The sequence below is a fragment of the Oculina patagonica genome, chromosome 14, assembly GCF_052425735.1.
Source record: "Oculina patagonica isolate OP01 chromosome 14, crgOcupat, whole genome shotgun sequence".
In the NCBI taxonomy this organism is placed as follows: domain Eukaryota; kingdom Metazoa; phylum Cnidaria; class Anthozoa; order Scleractinia; family Oculinidae; genus Oculina; species Oculina patagonica.
Window position 1 is genome coordinate 21,015,092 of NC_135771.1, and position 22,143 is coordinate 21,037,234.

Here is a 22,143-nt window from a genome sequence, read left to right on the forward strand (position 1 = left end):
TTCATACATCTTCATACACCTTCATTCACCTTCATACATCTTTATACACTTTCATTCACCCTCATTCTCCTTCATTCACCTTCATACATCTTCATACACCTTCATTCACCTTCATACATCTTCATACACCTTCATTCACCTTCATACACCCTCACACTCCTTCATTCACCTTCATACATCTTCATACACCTTCATACACCCTCATTCTTCTTCATTCACCTTCATACATCTTCATACACCTTCATACACCCTCATTCTTCTTCATTCACCTTCATACATCTTCATACACCTTCATTCACCTTCATACACCCTCATACTCCTTCATTCATCTTCATTCACCTTCATACACCCTCATACTCCTTCATTCACCTTCATTCACCTTCATACATCTTCATACACTTTCATTCACCCTCATTCTTCTTCATTCACCTTCATACATCTTCATACACCTTCATTCACTCTCATTCTTCTTCATTCGCCTTCATACACCCTCATTCACCTTCATTCACCTTCATACATCTTCATACACTTTCATTCACCCTCATTCTTCTTCACTCACTTTCATACACCTTCATTCTCCTTCATACACCCTCATACGCCTTCATTCACATTCATACATCTTCATACACTTTCATTCACCCTCATACACCTTCATTCACCTTCATTCACCTTCATACACCCCATACTCCTTAATTCACCTTCATTCGTCTTCATACTCCCTCATACACCTTCATTCACCTCAATACATCTTCATACACTTTCATTCACCCTCATACACCTTCATACACCTTCATACACCTTCATACACCCATACTCCTTAATTCACCTTCATTCATCTTCATACACCCTCATACGCCTTCATTCACCCCATACATCTTGAATACACTTTCATTCACCTTCATACACCTTCATACACCCTCATACGCCTTCATTCACCTTCATACATCTTCATACACTTCCATTCACCTTCATTCACCTTCATACACCTTCATACTCCTTCATTCACCTTCATACACCCTCATACACTTTCATTCACCTTCATTCACCTTCCTACACCTTCATACTCCTTCATTCACCTTCATACATCTTCATACACTTTCATTCACCTTCATACACTTTCACTCACCTTCATTCACCTTCATTCATCTTCATACACCTTCATTCACCTTCATACACCTTCATACATCTTCATACATCATCATCTTTTCATTTATTTTCATGCAGTCACCTTCATACACCTTCATTCATCTTCAGTCACCTTCATACTGTTAAAAGCGGGTTTTAGGGGGACTAGCAGGCTAGCAGCTCCCACTTTTAAACAGCAAAGACTGACAACTTCGTCTTGTTCCAACTTCTTTAATAAACACTACACTCAGGCGTAGAACCTTTACTGACAATGATGTTCACAGTTCTCTGATGTTTAGAGCAACTCCCGCTCTTTTAAAGTGGCCAGATTTCTAGCTGTCAATCTCTGTCAAAACGTCAAATTTGATGTATCTAAGCTTACGCAATGACTTGCACAGTTAGTTTTCGTTGTAGTACGACTGCGCGCTTAAGGTAAACCTTCGAGCTAATTGCGGTGTCGAAAACGCTTTTCTATCTAAAATTTCTTTACGAACCGAACGTGAACTGGTCAAAATAAAACAGCGCGAGCAATATAAAAATTACAAACATTGTTTTTCTACAACAAAAGCAGTTACAAGCAATTCAGTTGTACAGTTAGAGCTGAAAATAGGTTTCTTTGTGTACAAAGTTCAACATTGTTTCATTGTTTCAAGTTTCATTGTTTTGTTTTTGTTTTTTGTTTTTGTTTTGTAATTGTGTTGTGGTGTTGATTGCCCTCTAACAGATCTTTTTAAAGTGTTTTTATGAATGAAACATTCTTGATCATAAGACGCAAAGCCGTTCAATAATGCATTCCACTCAAATAAGCAACTTATCTGGAGGTTTAGGATCTCGTGGCAACTTATAATAATAAGGAGGCGGTGAAGTAACGGAAGAACGAACTTGGCATTCACGCTTGGGTGCTTTACTTCTTGTACTTGGAAGAACTTTTACCACGGAAAATTTAACCCTATTCAGACCGGGTTTTTTGGACCTTCTCAGAGCGGGGGGTCTTCGGAATATGCCTTGTTAATCGAACAATGTACAAAGCCCTCGCATATCTCGTCTACCTCGAATCTCTGAGAGTAATGCACAGCAATAACAGCGAGATATGAGAAGCGCTCTTTAGACAGTTTCATGAGCGAAAAAGACCACTCAGCTTCCGCACTACTGACTGGTAGGATGCATACGATGAGGAGAAGACGATGGATGTTTGAAGAAGCATTCTCGTCACAGATATCAAGTGCTAGCAGAAGATTGCTTGGAAGCTCATTCTTTGCTAACTGCCAATAAGTTTGCCATCTTCGGAAACTAAAGAAACGATTTACCCACCACTCACAGTGCCGTAGCAAGAATAAAATAAGTGGAGGGGGACGCGAGCGCCGGAAGCGCGAGCCGCTAGGGGGTTTGGGGGCATGCCCCCCAGAAAATTTTGAAATCTAGAGGCTTAGAAACGCTATTTCCAGCATTCTCCAAGAGCTATTTGTGATTCACGCATATCGCGAATTATTTACTTCGTACACCGTCTCAGCAAACCAATGCACATTGAAGAGAGTATAACACTTGCAACGTCAATTACAAAATAGAAAACCGACTGTCTCTGTATCTTGAAACCAGCAAATGTTTCACCTTTCAGAGTCATCTTAGTAAGTTCGTAGTTTTTAAACTGTCTGAGAGGCAAACATAGACTTCATCGGCAGGTCGACAAATAGCATCTGCCAATTCCTTGTGGACATGCAGAAGCATGAGGTGGTTGAGCCTGCCCTCTCCCTTGGAGCGCTCGCTGACGGCATTGGTAGCTGGCATGACAAGCATAAGCTTATCAAGGGTGCAAATCTCACTCAGTAGGAGTTTGCGAGCATTTCTGAGTGACTGAAAAAAGTCCAGCAGATCAGCGATGTCGAATCGGGAGGTGTCGTACCCCATTGCCTGCACTATTTCTGGAAGCAGGGCTGGGCTTCTAGCTTGTACTGCTGCAGGTCAGTATCCCCGTACACGGCTATAGAATTTTTATTTTCAACCTTTTATACAGGTCTGATTTTACTTTTTGGGAAAAAAAAACTGGAGGGCACGCCCCCCCCCCCCCCCCCCCGCCCCGGCCCATCCCCTTGCTACGACACAATAGAGGCACTTTTTTAAAGAATTGCTCGAGAACCGATGGTATTCTAGTTGTTGCTCATATTGAACTGTCGCGAAATATACCCTATCTTTTCTTAACTTGACAATCAGTCAATTATTAGTGGAAGTGACACAACTACGTATGAAACAATTTTGTTCTATTATTTTTATGAAGATCCAAACAAATAAAACAAATGCTGCTCAAAGGGGGGGGGGGGTTGCAACCCCCTCAACCCCTCCCCTGGATCCGCCTCTGCCTAGTGTTTCAAACTTATTGAGATCGGCCGTTATCTTGTGCACTAGAAGACAAATCTGTGAAATAACCATGTTCTGACAAATCAACATGCGAAAAATGTGAAGGTTTGAAATTCCTAATATTTCTTGCAGATTTTGGAGGTTGAATAGCGCTATTTGTATCAATATCTCTGATAGCAGAATTGGTTATTGATGGAAGGGTACGAGGAGAATAAAATATGTCACTAGGCCCAACCGAACCTCGACACGGAAGGGCCCGTTTCAGTCTTCCGTACTAGGCTGTTGACAATAGTTAAGTAAAGATTTGTCATTGAAACGTTTGTGTTTTCCTCCGTAATAATGAGATTGCAATCGTCGGCGTGAATTGGGATCACAGCGCAAATCTTGGTCTGGAATTTTGTCCTGATTTTCATGTGTCTCAGTTCTTACTGTGAGAATCGGGTCAGCTACGTGTTTAGCAAAATATGCGAAAGTCACAAATGGATCAGCTGGCGAAGAATAGCAAATATTTACCATTTGTTTGAGCCGGGCCTCTGCCTCAGCTGATGCAAATGAAATTGGCTGTTTCAAAAGAACATAATTTTGCAAATCAGGCAGTAAACCATTGATAAAATGTCGCATAGCCTTAACGTCACTTAGATGTAAAAATTTGTAAAATATCAGAAGCGTATTGGTCAACAGACTCTGATTCTTTTTGTTTGCGATTTCGTAGTCGTTGCCAAATAAACAATTTTACTGCGTCAGAATTAAAACGAGCAAGAAAGGCTTCAGTAAATAGCTCATAATTATTCTTTGTTTCAGTAGACAGGTTAGAAAACCAGGTTTTAGAGACGCCATTTAAATAAAGTGGCAAAACAGTAAGTTTATCTGTAAGTGACCAGCGGTTAAGAAATGAAAAACGATCAAATTCATCTAACCAAACAACTGGATCCTGATCAAAATTATTTCCATGAAAGCTGTCCAGAGAAAAGTTCGGGATATGAGTTTTGCGCTCTAGTTTTTCTAAGATTTGGACGATGTTGTCAAGTTGTTGGCGATTGTTATTACAACACAGTTCGAAAATTGAAATCCTGAAGTAATTCCCAAGAATTTTGACAAGTTCGTTCACCCAAGGTATTTGCATTAGGTTGTTTAAAAACAGACTTTCGCTTCGTGCAAGCCAATTTAAAGGACTGTTTCATAAAATTGGAGCAAAAACATGAGTAATCAAGTCGCGCACGAAGTTGAGAAAAAGATGTCAGAAAAACACTGGGAAAAATCAGCAAAAATTGGCGAAAAAGACAAACTACAAATTTTCCTAGTTAAAACAAAATAGGCAGTAACGAACAACTAGTTAAAAATACAAAAACATAAGTAAACATACTGCTTTACACTTACACAGTGACAACGGAAAGACTAAAAATAGAAAGACAAAAGGGGTACCTCATTACATGAAATTTTCACGACACGTCAATTTAGCGATTGTGAGGTGCGCATATTTCGCGATTTTTCGAAAATTTTGTATTTTGAATCACTTCATTTTCGCGTTTTTGAGTAGGACACAATTTACATTCCCTTGGCAATATTAATAATTAAATAAAACGACTTCTTCAAAGGAACAATAACGTCTAAATTAACAAAAACGCAAAGGGAAGGACTAAACCTCAGCAACAGAGCAGTTAAATTCTCACACCCTATAATGGCCTCTACGGGGAGGCTCCGCCCGAAAGGGGTACCTTCTTCAGGCTTCAGGTATATAAAAAGGGTAGGGATTTCACGAGTTTAAGTATATGAAAGGGTATGGAAATCTGTCATTTGGCTATTTAAAAGGGCCTTTATTTAAAATATTTCAAACAGACGCAATTTATGGCTGTATTATTTTAATTTATTAAGCGCTACATAAAAATGACAAGAAAACGTCCTATTTCAAGTCCACGCCATGTCTCTTAGGTATATGAAATGGGTACCTTTTTCAGTTAAAGGTATACGAAAGGGGTACAATTTTTGTCAAAAATGGTATATAAAAGGGTAAGGGGTTAGAACTTGGGGCAGAGCCTCCCCGTATCAAACTTTTTTGAGTACCCCCCCCCCCCCGGGTTCTCACAATGTCTTCAAGTAGGTCATACTTGTACGTGCATGGGTTATTGTTTATTGTTCCAGGGTCAGTTGTGACGAGATCATCCATGCACATTAAAAATTCTTTCCTTCAGTGGTACTAAACTTGTTCTTCCTTGAAAATTGACATGATGCGAGTCACTTAATTTCCGCGTCATGTTATGTTCGCGACACTTATTGTTCGCGTCACTTCGCGATTTTTTTTAATAACGAGAAAGCCCAGAAACGCAGTTAAAACAATTATCCCTATTACTATTAAACATCATTCAATAAACAGGCATTCCTGACCAAGAAAAATAACGTTGTCTGAAGCCAATCATTTCAGTGAAGAGCAGCAAAGAAAAACTATCGGTTGCATTCTGACAGTGCTGATCCAAGAAAAACACGATCCGTTTTTGGTGCAAAATCGTTGCTTAAACAGGCAAGGTCCCCTTTTCACGGTTTTCCAATGATTACGTCAAAACTTTTTAGGCCAAGAGAAAGGATATGAAGAGTAGAAAGTAACGAAAACGGAAGCAAAAGGGGCAATGCGCATGTATATTTTTACTCTTACATGGAATCTTTATCAAAGTGTTCCTGCAGTGTGAAAAATTGCTTTTCGAGCAAAGTTTAAGTAATTGAAGATCATAGCACGAAAAAAAGAACACTTTTACGGTTAAAAACCGCGTTTTTGGGAAAATACGACACAAACGCCCGTTTTTTTAATTCTATATTATAAACTAGGTGGGCACTTTTGTCAACTTATATAAGACGTGTACTCTACAACCAAATGCGCCATAAAGTGCGGAAATCGTGTAAGACCCAATTCTTTAATTACAACAGGGGTGTATGTAAGACAAGGTTGTATTCTCTCTCCTCCACTATTCAATCTATATTAAAACCATTTTCCTTTTACTTCGATTTTACTCTAGATAGCTCTCGTAACGCAATTACCCTGCCAAACGGGCTTCCACTTAATTGTTTATTTTATGCAGATGTCCTTATATCGCAAAAACCTTCAGCTCTTCAAAAGCAAACCGACACACTCCAAAACTACGTACAAAAATGGATGTTGAAAATTTTTCAAAAGCAGAAACGTAAAAGCACCTGGAAAAAATACTTTTTCTTTTTAAATGGAAATAAAATCTTTCATAGTTCAGATTACACCTACGTGGGGACAATATTAAACTCGAATGAGAGTTTCTCCTCTAGTCTCTACTCTAAAACGAATTTAGTTGAAGAATCTAGACATTCAGTGTTTGCATTCAAAAGGTATATTGAATTCATCAAGCTCTATAAATATATCAAAATTTAATTTCTTATTTAATGCTAACTTTCTCCCAGTTCCTTTTATACGGTTCAGAAATATGTGGAGCATATGACAGCCTCAATCTTAACAAATGGGAGAAAGACCCTATCGAAACTGGAAGACTTCCAGTTCCTCTCAAACTAATTATTCTCTCTAATATACTCAAGTTCTGGCTTCACTTACTTAACTTTCCGAATTCGAGGGTTGCCAGACAATGCCTTCAAATTCCAACTCAGATGGAAGACTCCTTTATGCTCTCCATCCAGGCCCGTAACCAGGATTTTTCAGGGGTGGGTGCGTATGAAGGTGTACGAGGGTGTATGAAGGTGAATGAAGGATTATGAGGATGAATGAAGGTGAATGAAGGAGTATGAGGATGAATGAAGGTGTATGAAGGTGTATGAAGGTGAATGAAGGTGTATGAAGGTGAATGAAGGTGAATGAAGGTCAATGAAGGTCAATGAAGGTCAATGAAGGAGTATGAGGATGAATGAAGGTGTATGAAGGAGAATGAAGGTGTATGAAGGTGTATGAAGGTGAATGAAGGTGAATGAAGGTCAATGAAGGTGAATGAAGGAGTATGAGGATGAATGAAGGTGTATGAAGGTGAATGAAGGTGTATGAAGGTGTAAAGAAGGTGAATGAAGGTGAATGAAGGTGAATGAAGGAGTATGAGGGTGAATGAAGGTGTATGAAGGTGAATGAAGGTGAATGAAGGTCAATGAAGGTCAATGAAGGAGTATGAGGATGAATGAAGGTGTATGAAGGAGAATGAAGGTGTATGAAGGTGTATGAAGGTGAATGAAGGTGAATGAAGGTCAATGAAGGTGAATGAAGGAGTATGAGGATGAATGAAAGTGTATGAAGGTGAATGAAGGTGTATGAAGGTGTAAAGAAGGTGAATGAAGGTGAATGAAGGTGAATGAAGGAGTATGAGGGTGAATGAAGGTGTATGAAGGTGAATGAAGGTGAATGAAGGAGTATGAGGGTGAATGAAGGTGTATGAAGGTGAATGAAGGTGAATGAAGGTGTATGAAGGTGTATGAAGGTGTATGAAGGTGAATGAAGGAGTATGAGGGTGAATGAAGGTGTATGAAGGTGTATGAAGGAGTATGAGGGTGTATGAAGGTGAATGAAGGTGAATGAAAGTGTATGAAGGTGAATGAAGGTGAATGAAGGAGTATGAGGATGAATGAAGGTGAATGAAGATGAATGAAGGAGTATGAGGATGAATGAAGGTGAATGAAGATGAATGAAGGAGTATGAGGATGAATGAAGGTGAATGAAGGTAAATGAAGGAGTACGAGGGTGAATGAAGGTGAATGAAGGTGAATGAAGGAGTATGAGGATAAATGAAGGTGTATGAAGGAGTATGAGGATGAATGAAGGTGTATGAAGGAGTATGAGGATGAATGAAGGTGAATGAAGGAGTATGAGGATGAATGAAGGTGAATGAAGGAGTATGAGGATGAATGAAGGTGAATGAAGATGTATGAAGGTGTATGAAGGAGTATGAGGATGAATGAAGGTGTATGAAGGTGAATGAAGGTGAATGAAGATGTATGAAGGTGAATGAAGGAGTATGAAGGTGAATGAAGGTGAATGTAGATGAATGAAGGTGTATGAAGGTGAATGAAGGTGAATGAAGGAGTATGATGGTGTATGAAGGTGTATGAATGTGTATAAAGGTGAATGAAGGTGAATGAAGGTGTATGAAGGTGTATTAAGGTGAATGAAGGTGTATGAAGATGTATGAAGGTGAATGAAGGTGAATGAAGTTGAATGAAGGTGTATGATTGTGTATGAAGGTGTATGAAGGTGAATGAAGGTGTATGAAGGTGATTGAAGGTGAATGAGGATGTATGAAGGTGTATGAAGGTGAATGAAGGTGTGTGAAGGTGTATGAAGGTGAATGAGGATGTATGAAGGTGTATGAAGGTGAATGAAGGTGAATGAAGGTGTATGAGGGTGTATGAAGGTGAATGAAGATGAATGAAGATGAATGAAAGTGTATGAAGGCGAATGAGGATGTATGAAGGTGTATGAAGGTGAATGAAGGTGAATGAAGTTGAATGAAGGTGTATGAATGTGTATGAAGGTGTATGAAGGTGAATGAAGGTGTATGAAGGTGAATGAAGGTGAATGAAGGAGTATGAGGGTGAATGAAAGTGTATGAAGGTGAATGAAGGTGAATGAAGGAGTATGAGGGTGAATGAAGGTGTATGAAGGTGAATGAAGGTGAATGAAGGTGTATGAAGGTGTATGAAGGTGAATGAAGGTGAATGAAGGAGTATGAGGGTGAATGAAGGAGTATGAGGGTGAATGAAGGTGTATGAAGGTGAATGAAGGTGAATGAAGGTGTAGGAAGGTGTATGAAGGTGAATGAAGGAGTATGAGGGTGAATGAAGGTGTATGAAGGAGTATGAGGGTGTATGAAGGTGAATGAAGGTGAATGAAAGTGTATGAAGGTGAATGAAGGTGAATGAAGGAGTATGAGGGTGTATGAAGGTGTATGAAGGTGAATGAAGGTGAATGAAGTTAAATGAAGGTGTATGAATGTGTATGAAGGTGTATGAAGGTGAATGAAGGTGTATGAAGGTGATTGAAGGTGAATGAGGATATATGAAGGTGTATGAAGGTGAATGAAGGTGTATGAAGGTGTATGAAGGTGAATGAGGATGTATGAAGGTGAATGAAGATGAATGAAGATGAATGAAAGTGTATGAAGGCGAATGAGGCTGTATGAAGGTGTATGAAGGTGAGTGAAGGTGAATGAAGGTGTATGAGGGTGTATGAAGGTGAATGAAGATGAATGAAGATGAATGAAGATGAATGAAAGTGTATGAAGGCGAATGAGGATGTATGAAGGTGTATGAAGGTGAATGAAGGTGAATGAAGTTGAATGAAGGTGTATGAATGTGTATGAAGGTGTATGAAGGTGAATGAAGGTGAATGACGGTGTATGAAGGTGTATGAAGGTGAATTAAGATGTATGAAGGTGAATGAAGGTGTCTGAAGGTGTATGAAGGTGAATGAACATGTATGAAGGTGAATGAAGGTGAATGAAGGTGTATGAAGGTGAATGAAGGTGTATGAAGGTGTATGAAGGTGAATGAAGGTGTCTGAAGGTGTATGAAGGTGAATGTGAATGAAGGTGAACGTGGGTGTATGAAGGTGAATGAAGATGTATGAAGGTTTATGAGGGTGTAGGAAGGTGTAGGAAGGTGTATGAGGGTGAATGAGAATGTTTGAAGGTGAATGAAGGTGTATGAGGGTGAATGAAGATGCATGAGGGTGTATGGAGGTGTAAATTACGGTGTATAAAATTGTATGGAGGTGTATGAGGGTGAAGGGCGGTGTATGTAGGTGAGTGATAGTGAATGGCGTATGTTGGTTAGTGATTGTTTATGTTAATTAGCGATTGGGTAATAAACGGTGTGGTGAATGGTCAGCGGTTTCTCTCAAAAGGGCTCGGAGCCATTCCTGTAATTAATGGCTAGTCGTTTTTCAAAATGTCCGCCATCTTTCTTTTCTGCTTGCCTAGGCGCCAGTACTTCACGCGGTCATGGGTCGGTTTGGGGAATGGGGGGGGGGGGGGGATGGCGGGAGTGAGGGGAGGGGAACGCGCGTACTCTTCGGGGTGGAGGCGGGTTGAAAAATTGACTACCTGCGGAGGAGCGATTGATCGATGTGTTTTCACTTTTCCTCCAAATTAATTTGGTGCTAAATTTAGGTCGGTACTCTGTAGCTCATTAATAAATTCATGGCTTCATATTTGCGCTAAAATGGCGATTTGCATACGCGATAGTGATTTCATTGAAACAATAGGTTTCACCTAGTTTTTACTTAAGCCTAAAAAACTCTTCCGAAAGGAGAATTTGCCAGAAATATGTGTATGCGTACCCTCTCTAACGCGATAGTTCATCATCCAATTCCTATTGTTTAAATATTAATGGATTGATATTTCGCTTAAATGGGGATTCCCCCAAAACCAATTCCTCTAATATTTGCGATAATATTAAAACAATAGGGGTCCCCAGCTTGAAAATGGGAATTTATGGCGAGGTGGTCATTAACCAAAATCCATCTTTTGTATGATTCATAGTTAAATATTTTTGCGAAAATGGGAGTTTGTCTGGCAATTGTGCACGTGTAAGTAGGTGAGGCCACGAGTCTACAGTTTGCAAATGTCAAATCAAACCCCTTGAAGAAGGGGGGGGGGGGTTGCAGAATAGGGAGGAGGGAGAAATGGCCAAAAAATTAGGGAGGAGGGAGAAATGGCCAAAAAATTAGGGAGGAGGGAGAAATGGCCAAAAAATTAGGGAGGAGGGAGAAATTTTGACAAAAAATAGGTAAGAGCGAGAAATTAAATTTTAGCTCAAAAAGTAGGGAGGAGGGAGAAATTGGCGCAAAAAGTAGGAAGGAGGGAGATTTATCTTCCTGTTCCTCCCCCCTTCTTGAATATGGATCGAAAGAAGAGGTGGCGGTAGTAGGGTGGGGCACTCGCTCATGCCCTCTCCCCTCCCCTGTCAGTTAACTGCGCTTTAAAAAGACCCTGGTTTTAAAGGATGACAGAAACGCCCAATTTGGAAGAGAAGAGCAATCTTTTTATTCAAGAACACTTCTATATCTCGTTCTATTTATTTTAAACTTTAAAGTGGTTGGCTGTTGTAATAAACGGACAAACAACAATGAGCTACCTGTGGTTACATTGCTAGTTTATGCTAAGATCCAGGCTCCTGTAAGATTGTAAAAGTTTTGAAAGGAGAAATGCTATTAACTAAAGCAACTAAAATTATCGAAAAGCTCAATACGCCCAAATTATATAAAGATTGAAAAGAAGCTGAATACGAAGAAGGAAGAAAATTATTCAAAAAGATCAATAACAGTAGAATAGCATGGGTTTAATCTGGGGTTTTTTCTATGGCCAATCGATCTTCAAAAGTTTTCACCTATAATAGTAAAAATCTTATATGCTGCATGTACAAACCATAAACAAATTTTTATCTTAGTAGCTATCACGTGCCAATTATGACGTCATATCATACCACAATGACGTCATACACTTAAAAAGGTGTGCTTCATGGATTATAAATGATACAAAACGTCCAAAATTAAAAAGCGAATTGAAGCTGTAAAATGCAATTGCAACACTTTAAAAGCTACGAAATTTCGATAAATCAAGCTTTAAAGGAGCTATGATATGGTATCTCAAATTGAAGGAAACCTCAAAATAGTAGTTTTCTAATGTAGAAGGAGGATGGTTTCGGCTGACGAAGATTAAGACAGATAACGAATGACAAACTTGATAACATATCGATTCGTACGTTGTAGCTCCTTTAAAATCGTATGGTCAAGTTACCAAAACATTGACAGAGCAAAATGATTCCTGATGCTGTTTAACTCAAGTCAAGAAGGTTGATCTTGGTTGCTTGAATGTTGTTTAAGTAACAATAGTCTGAGATTGGCAACAATGTGTGCCCTTCTTCCAGGCTAAATTACATGTACGCTAAGGATATTGACAATAGAAAAGGGACTTAGGGCAGTTTTCAATTGAGTGTCGTAAAACCAGAGCGAAATTTATCACTTCAGCCAATCACAAAGGACACAGATAATCCAGTTAACCAATCAAAACTTGGAGCAAAAACAAGTAGCCGGCGTGAAGCGCGGGAAAACGTGCGCGAGTGAATCACGTTTGGCTTTGGTTTGAGCTCTGATTGGCTAAGAAAGTCGCTAGTTTTTTAAACCAATCACTGAGCGTAGCAATGCAAAACCAAAGCAAACGCGAATTACGTTTGACACTCAAGTGAAATAATCGCTCTAATAAGCTGACTAAAACTAGTAAGGGGGCATCCGTGTTGAGATTTTTCTTTGTGGCTGACGAGGTTCCTCCTGTCGTTCATTCTGTTTCGTAATGGATTTGAGAAGTTTGGATTGCTCTCCTAACAGCTCGTATATCCCTTTGATTCTGCAATACAAAACGAAATAAAATTTAAGTTATTCTTTGTAACTTTTAGCCAGGTGTATTTTCAAATGAATTTTCTGTTTCATATCTCTTGTATATCATAGGTATTATTAAAATCTAGACATGGCATATTGCAATTTTTGAGTTTTGTTTGGTTTACAGGCCATGGCAGTATGAGCTTATAATACCATGGACCACAAAATAACATGGTAGGTATACGCGTCAGTGAGAACAGCCAGAGAACTCAAATATTGGAATTGTTTGGGTGTTTAAATAAAGCAATTATTCCATTCGCGCTTGTTGCAATTGCATTAATTGGATATGAGATAGTTATAGCCAACTCATATCCAACGTACGCTCATAGAATAATTGGGGAAGTTTTATTTTGGTTGTCCATTCGTTTAACCTTTAATTTGTCACGTTTTAACCATTTACTAATATAATACACAAATGTGGCAGTTGTTTGAGCGAGATATGGACGAAGTTCAAATAATACTACTGAAACGTCATTAATCGTTTAGGACGCGAAAGGAAACAGCAAGGCGCCTGGGCTTTTACAGTTGCGCTTAAACCAAATCTCATTAAAGAGGAGACACTGTGGAGACTGTGGTGAAGGCCAACCTCGTTTCCAGGGTAGAGACCCTGGGAACGAGGTTGTGGTAAAGGCGAAGTTACTTTGATACTAAACGCAACGGGAAACATTGTATCAGATATCTTGGACCATTCCTATGGTCAAAACTAAGCAAAGACCCGAAAAACTCGCCGACTGTGGCTACCTTCAGAACAAAAATTAGAAAACTCAATCTATTGGACTACGTAGAGAACAATAGTAGTTGCTGCCAGCTCTGTAGCGCTTAGAAGATATTGTGAATATTTTTAGTTTTTAGTTAAGTATTTTAAATAACTTTAGGCTTAGTATTATTAAATAAATAGTTTTTGATTTTAATTGTTGTCTCCAATAAGCCCATAAGGGCTTAACACATAGACACTGAAACAAAGTTTTTACTTTACTTTACTTTTTTTTGCCCCAGAATAAGTTGAGTAATTAGTACATAATCCCTTTCAGGCGGCTTGTATATTGGAGGATAATGCCCGAGGCTAAACGATTGTCAGAAAAATGAACAGTGGGCAAAAACGCGAAGCTTCGAGGGCAACCGTGAGGACATTCTTTAAGTCAAGGCCATCATCCTCCAATACACCAGCAAGCCAAAAAAGGAGTTTCTTTATTTTATAACCCTCCGATTAATTTCTACAACACACTTAAATTTATCGCCGGTAAATAGGAAAAATATCTACAGTCAGTGATAATTATCGCGTAACTGTAATTGAAATAAATACAATTTGTTTGGCTTACGTATTTTTTTAAGTCCATCCCAATAAAATGTTTCGTTTCCCATCGCCCCGTCTCTTGTGTTGGTGAACACTTTAAGGGATCTGGGTTTATTTAAGAAGCCAGGAGATGCAGAACCGAAAGATTTTGTTTCAGTCGATCTCGCTGAGAATGTTGGAACAATCGTTAATGCCCTTGGCACGAAACAGCCTTTGAAAAACTGAGTATCGATGTTAATTAAAGACAAGGGCATCACATCATACCAATTGTTGTTAAAACAAGATCATGTGCTTGTAAATTAAAGTACTTGCCTCTTTGACTAGTGAATCTGGAATTTTTTTACATTTCGAAAAAAAAATGGGTCGGTCGGGCGATGGGAAACGAAACATTTTATTGGGATGGCCTAAACATTGTGATTCGATTAAAAAAGGACACGCTCGTACCTATTCTCCTGCTCGTCCATTCTCTCCAACAGTGGTTGAAATTCAGGGGGGAGCTCTGGGGGAGTCTCAACTTTCTCTTCTTCCTCCTCTACTGGTCGGCTAAATCCCAAAAGCTGCTCATAGAACTAATAATCACAGAATTAAAACCTTTTCTTAGGTTATTTCAATGCTGTATTTAGGGCTAAAACGAAAATTTAGTAGAATAAAGCCCTTACCAAACGGCAACGCAAGTAGACGCAAGTTGAAAACTTGCGTCTACTTGCGTTGCCGTTTGGCCAGGACTTGCGTGCACTTGCGCTGACTTACGTACACTCGCGTTGACTTGCGTTCACTTTGGTCGAGATCAAATTTGCACTTAAGTTAACGCAATTTTTTCGCCGTTTGGCCACCCATCGCAAGTCAACGTATTTTTTGCGGTTTACTTCAAATACTAAATTGCACCTCGTAGCATTTTAAATGACTTTTTTGCAAACTTGCGTGCACTTGTGACTAAGCTTACGTGTCCGTTTGGCCACCCAATGCAAGTATGTACGCAAGTTGAACTTGCGACTTCTTGCGTTCACTTGCGTTACCGTTTGACCAGGGCTTAATACAAGTTTTATAATGTAAATGCTTGGATTTGATTGGCTATACTATCGTACATTTTTTTACGCGACTGCTAATAACGCGAAATTGTTGAACAAACTGAGGGGCGCGTGTGAATCGCTGCAAGTTCAAAAGTATACGCGCATGATTTTGCTAAGGCGTAAGTTAGAGAACTAATGATTTGAAATCGTTTTTTGAAGTCACTGGTGGGTTTTTGATCCTTGTTTGTTTTTCACGCCATAAAACGATTCCTTACATTGTTTATAAAATGTAACTGGGAACACATTTTCTATTTAAGCTTATTTAGATCAATTTTATGTTATTACCAACACTCTAAAAGTGCGAATGGTTTGTCGCGATGTGACAAATGTAGTACAAATTGGACATTTTAAACGCACCGTGGAAATAGCTATAGTCGACAAAATAAACATAAATGCATTTTTCTGGTCATTCATGCAGCCATTAGTAGTTACATAAGCCGGGAGTCGGGAATTTGAATTTTCTCTTAAATGGTGAATTTAAAAATCCTTATTTTTGTTCATTTTAGAAAATTAACCACCCCAGGCAAGGCCATGGCCTACCCCACGTTTTGTACCTACCCGCCTTTAACAATGACCCCTTAGAATTCATGATCCCATAATGTTATGGTTAATTAGAAACAAACTGTTGCAATTGTTTTTCTTTGATACATGTTCGTGCCAAACTGCATACAGTGACCTACTACAGTATGTCCGAGCTAAAAACCTTTCACACTTGACGCTTTCGACTCTACTGATGGTCGTATGTTGTAATGGCCTTGCTCGCCTCAGATACTTAGTTGCAGTCAGGGAATCCGACTGGTATGCGGAATTAATTAGTGTGATTTTTCTTGGGCGTAGAAGACAATTGGTATTTGCTTTGGTTTAGCACTCAGCCACGCTTAGTAATCGGTTAACCCCCCTTCCCCCCGACATTTTCCCTCGCCTCAAAACAGCTACATTTATTTGCTTCGAGTTTGATTGGTTTACTTGATTGTCTGTGTACTTTGTGATTGGCCAGAGTGAGAACTTTGCTTTTGGTTTGGTGACACTTATTGAAAACTGCTCTAACGACTTTGTTTTAATAACTTACCTGCCACTCTGCATTTGAAAGTACAGTCAACTCTCTATAAATCGGACACCGTCGGTACCGGCTCTTACTGTCCGCCTTATAGAGAGCTGTCCGTCTTATATATAGGGAGTTTAGTTACAGTAAAATGACTGAAAAACGGCAGGGACCAACACCAGTTGTCCGTCTTAAAGAGGTGTCCGTAAGAGAGAGTTGACTGTATTCTCTGATGAAAATTCTTAAATGTTGTTGTAAAACCTTTGTAAGGATAAGATGATTTTAACTAAGTTAAAATACCTTGGATTCATCTTTGTTTGGATATTCAACATGTTTTTTGACATGAGCACGCTTAGCAATTGATTCAGGAACTGTTTCCTCCATCTCCAATACCAACTCAACCTGAAAATTAAAAAAGCATAAATTAAGTTAGAGCTATAATTAACTAATTTAATAACCTGATCATCTCGTTAGTACGAGTAACGCGACAACTATTTTCTGGGTTCGAGCGCTGGCCGGGGTCATTGTGTTCTTGGGTAAGACACTTTACTCTCATAGTTCCTCTCTCCACCCAGGTTTAAAAATGGGTACCGGGGACTAGGGATAACCCTGTGATGGACAAGAATCCCATCGGGGGGAGGGGGGTTAAAATACTAGCTAATACTCCTAGTCGCTTTAATTTATGCTACAGAAACCGGGATAAGCTCCGGCCTGTATGGGCCACTAGACTCGACGCAGACTTTACCTACCTACCATTATTTGACGGGGTTCCGCTCTATGTCGTTTAACTTTGAAAGATTTTATTACCAGGAATTATGTTCATAATTGTTTTGTTATTATTACCTGCATCACATAGCGATCAATCAAGGCATTAACTTGAATCTTTTCAATATCTCCCACTGCGAGACCGACCTAAAAGTCACACAAACAAATCAAGAAAAGAAACCAGAAATTGAAACAATATTATTGAAAGAATCAGTTTTAATTACTGAATATTGATGAATCCTTCCCCCGTATTTTCGCTAAGATTGCCCAAGGCATGAGGCATTAAGTGGCAAAAGTACTATAACTCTATGGAGTTTTTATTCGAAATATAAAGGCAGTTAGCAACTGCATTCTTTTTACTAGCTTATGGAAGCAGCTAAATTTATTTTCGCAAAACATTCAGCTTGCCCCTTAGGTTTATAACAGGTGTTTTGAACGTTACGTTCAACATTCATACTAACCTATTTTGAACATTTTAAAATTTTGGGTTTATGTTGGTGTCAGAGCGGGGAAAATACTCGAGAATAAAACTATCGGGGAGGTACAAAGTATAATTTTAGAAACAGAACGGGCAATATCGATATTTTTAGGGATGATATATTTTAAAGTGAATGTCGCGTTCGTTCAGGTAGTTCTTTTAATTATAAAAAATTTATGTTATTGGGGCATTCCTTTGTCTTTTTTTAGGGGTGGGTGGGTGGGGGTAAGGAGAGAGTTATTTATCATAAGGCTTTGTTTTGTGGGCTGTTAAATCATGGTTTTATTATTTTCTACTCCCCTTGCTCGTATTCTCGGATCTTGAGTTGTGTAGCTACTCACCAACATGTTCATAAGAATGATGGGCATTCCCAGCACAAACAAAAAGAACAGTATGTTCGTCAGGGTAGCGTATTCCAGTTTGTCCCACGGCATAAAGATGTCAGAGTAGTTGAGTTCACCAAGTGTCATCACAAATACGGTCATCATGGAATACGGAAAAGTGGCGTACGGCTCCTGACAGTAAAACAACAGCAATATGTAACTGACTGGTCTTAATAAATAACTATGTGGCCTAATGGTTAGCACGCTTGACTCTGGATCGAACGATCCGTGTTCGAGCAGTTTGCCCGGAGTGTTGTGTTCTTAGGCAAGACACTTTGGTGCCTCTAGATCTCTCCACCCAGGTGTTTAGATGGGTAATAATGTACCATAAGGTCAACCTTACAAATTACTGGAGGGGGGAGGGGGAAGGGGTAACCTTAGATGGGCTAGCACACCTCCAGAATGGTTACAGTACTCCAATTCCTTTATGTCACAAATTCTTAGGGGACAGACCATGAACGTAATGGCGATCCTGAAAATATATAATTGCCGTAACCATTGATCAGTAGGATGCCTAAAATGCGTGCAATTCCACAATTTGTTTCGGCTCCATTTAATCCTATACCAATTGCAGAACATTTTGGAGGAAAATTGCAGAACATTTTATGAGGAAAAAAGAGGAAGTACAATGGGGGACTGGGTAACTTTTTTCATGCGCAGAACGTACTTATATACTTTGACTTCTCTCGTGTTTATAACTTGTAATTCGAACTTGTTCTTTGAACTGACAATGTTAGAGTTAACTTGAAAGTTGAAACGTCGTTGACTATTTCTATATTTTTCTTAACGCAGTCTTTTCTCACAGATGCTGATCAAATCGTTCTTAGGAGTTAAGGTATCACGGAAGGAAAATTGGCGTTTTCGTTCCAAGTGAAATTGTGTGCAAACCATCAGTGGTAACCCAATAAAGTATATATTTTCTGAAAGCTTATTGAATAAAGATTGTAATTTTTGATTTTGTTTTGATCATATAGACCATAATAAGCAACGTCAGCATTTTGTTTGCAAATATGATGTTGCGCATCTTTAGGTTTATTTGAGAACACATTTACACGAGAGCCAAAACTTTTATGTGGAATTTGATCTACATATACTGGTCTAAAAAACGGTGTCTCAGATTTTTCTTTTCTTGCTCCATTATTTTTTTATAAATTTTTAAACTTTAAAATGGCATTTTTAGGGCTTTTTTACGATTAAAAAATCATAAAAAAATAATGGAGCAAGAAAAGAAAAATCTGAGACACCGTTTTTTAGACCAATATATGTAGATCAAATTCCACATAAAAGTTTTGGCTCTCATGTAAAAGTGTTCTCAAATAAACCTAAAGTTGCGCAACATCATAATTGCAAACAAAATGCTGACGTTGCTTATTATGGTCTATATGAAGTAAACAAAATCCACAATTTCAATCTTTATTCAATAAGCTTTCAGAAAATATATACTTTATTGGCGTTACCATTGATGGTTTGCACACAATTTCACTTGGAACGAAAACGCCAATTTTCCTTCCGTGATACCTTAAGTGTAAAGCTATCACCTTCATAAGCATAGTAAGTAAGTAAGTAATCAAACTGATAAACTTGTGGCCCTCACAAAAATACAACAATAACGGAAATATAACAATGTTAAAAACTTTAAAAATAGATTGAGATAAAACTATGTACAACTGATTAAATATAATAAGACAATTAAGAATTAAAATTACATGAATGATTGCGTATGGACTTGGACTAATTATGGACTAAGTCTCACCGTCTCCTCATCTAAGAGCAGATAAAAAGTGCTGCTAAATGCCATGACGAACATGAAAAACAGCAACAGGACCTTAAAAAAGGAAACAATTTCAATTTCGCGTCATCGTACAGAGAAGGAAACATTGAGGAGAGGAGGAGAAGAGGAACACAAATATTGTGGTTTTCTCGCTGACAGAGCTTGCAAAAGAAGCAAGCAATGAGAAACGAAAGGGCTATGGGGACGAGAATGGCTTGGTCATTTGATCCAGTTTCTGTACCGGTACAAAAACGGTACGGTACTGCGATGCAACAGAGTCAACAGATTCTCAATCCTCCTAGCACTTTTGTCAATCTGTATGTTTTTTTCTTTCGATATAGGTATAGAAAAATATTTAGCAAGGGTCTTGCTCCTGTGGAAGAGAAATGGCATTATTTTGTGTGAAAGAGCTTATTTTGTAAAAGAAATCAATTGGACATAGAGGGGCCATCCTATGGAATGCTGTTTCGTCGTATAATACGTATCCCAATTTTCGGTTTTCTATCGAAAAGTGAAAAATGATTATTATATAATTGGAGCTTAATTTCAATGCTCAGTCAATTCAGTCGCTCCCCAGATATTACAATGACTTTAAATGTTACTGATTGTTATGTAATTGTTTATTTTTAGAGCATTTGCGATCCAATTAAGTATAATTATAAGTATTTAGTATTAATTTAGAAATATATTAGTTTATAAGTATTTAGTAATATTAAGTTTAATACACGACCCCACAAGCATTGTGCTTAAAACCCCTATCGTGTTTAAATAAAGGTTATGATGATGATGAGAGCTTTAATTTAAAAGGCTAAAAAATTAGACAGTACACACTTTAAACAGTGTAGCAAACATCGTCGTCAACATGATGATATATTGGCCATACGATGAAAACCTGTCAGAAAGAAATAAGGATGCCATGTTATAATTATTCGGCACGAGTATTTGGCACTTCGTTCCTTACAATATAGACATACAATCAATTCCGACTTCACTGACCTCCAAACTCGAGCCAAAGTTGTTCCCATTGGTTTGGATTTACTATACAGTCAACAATGCAATTTTACCCTAGATTTCTTAAACCAATTTTCGTTTCCCACTGTAATAAAGCCATTAGCTAGGATACAGTGAAGTATCTCTGAAGTGTTTTTTTTTAACAAATACCGTTTCTGAAAATCGATTGGCCCGCGATCTTCATAATAACGTTTTTTAGTAACATTAGAAGTGACATCTTTTGTAGTAGATGTGTTATTTTCTATCTTAATAATAAGAATGGGGAATAAATAATTACTTTAAGCAGGATTTACCAAACTGGTACCTTCTTAAATGACTGCAAAATCGTGCTTTTTAAAGTTTCTAAAATTAGAGTAAAATATATCGCTAGCTCGTGGACAATGCCTACTTGTTTCTCCTAGTTCATGCGCTCTTTAAACATCTAAATTTACCTTCTGAGAAACAGAATGAGGTTGACCCATCCAAAAAACAAGGCCAGCGATCCAATTTCCTGCTTTAATCCCAGTTTACAGTCACATGGCGGGAGAATGTAGAATAGTGCCATGCCAAACCCTGCCCAGTCCAGATAGTTAGTAAACGAAAGAAGGTATTTCAGTCTCTGCAACAGAACACAATTGTTAGTTTATAACTTCTCTGTTCTTCGCGAAAACGCGCGCATTTATTAGTCACTGATCTAATAATGAAGCTTTTTCCCGCTAAATGTCTATGATTGGGCAGCATTTCAAAAAATGTGACGTCATAGGGTAACAGAACACTGTTCCAGGCAGCCGTAACAATTGAACAGTTGAAACAACTTTTAACTAGCTATAGCCTGCGTGGCCAGCGTTCAAAGCTAACTTTGAACTAGAGCAGTTTTCAATTGAGTGTCGTAAAACCGAAACCAAAGGACCCAAAGTAATTACTCTGGCCAATCACAAAGGACACAGACAATTCAGTGAAGCAATCAAAACTGGAAGCAAACACATGTAGCTGGCACGAAGCGCGGGAAAACGTGCGCAAGCGAGTCACGATTGGTTTTGGTTTTATTCCTGATTGGCTGAAAAAGTGGCAAGAGATTTTTAAGCCAATCATTAAGCGAAGTAATGCAAAACCAAAGCAAACGCAATTTACTTTCGACACTCAAGGGAAAACCGTTCTATTTAGTAAGTAAGAAAAAGGTTAAAAATGTTTCTATCTTAGCATATCTACAATCTAATTAAAATTTTTACACGAAAGCAGTCTGTGTGCACTTTTTAACAAGCTCCCAGCATCCCAGAGAAAAGAGTCTAATGATCCGGCCTCGCCGGCAAAACGAGAAATGTGAGAATACGTTTCCGGAAACATGTTTAGATAATTGTTTCTTTGATTTGTCATGTTTCCATGCCGCGCGGAATCACGGAAAGTTTCTGCACGACAGTAGAATTAAATTTTGCTTCCTGGAGACAAAAACTGACGCTGTTCACAATACTTCCCGTGTGGAAAAACTGGGAA

At 38.6% G+C, this 22,143-nt stretch overlaps 1 protein-coding gene across 1 annotated transcript in view; it reads right to left on the reverse strand.

Moving 5' to 3' along the window:
- Nucleotides 1-11,444: 11,444 nt before the first annotated feature.
- Nucleotides 11,445-22,143, reverse strand: part of LOC144638801 (transient receptor potential cation channel subfamily A member 1-like) — a 43,210-nt gene continuing 32,511 nt past the window's right edge. Inside the window, exons 23-30 of the mRNA XM_078498060.1 lie at nucleotides 21,105-21,271; nucleotides 20,494-20,554; nucleotides 19,645-19,716; nucleotides 17,850-18,023; nucleotides 17,109-17,177; nucleotides 16,566-16,667; nucleotides 14,598-14,722; nucleotides 11,445-12,827 (exon numbers count right to left, since the gene is read on the reverse strand). Coding sequence (XP_078354186.1) covers nucleotides 12,698-12,827; nucleotides 14,598-14,722; nucleotides 16,566-16,667; nucleotides 17,109-17,177; nucleotides 17,850-18,023; nucleotides 19,645-19,716; nucleotides 20,494-20,554; nucleotides 21,105-21,271 — 900 coding nt within the window. The 3' untranslated portion in view covers nucleotides 11,445-12,697. The remainder of the gene's footprint in view (nucleotides 12,828-14,597; nucleotides 14,723-16,565; nucleotides 16,668-17,108; nucleotides 17,178-17,849; nucleotides 18,024-19,644; nucleotides 19,717-20,493; nucleotides 20,555-21,104; nucleotides 21,272-22,143) is intronic.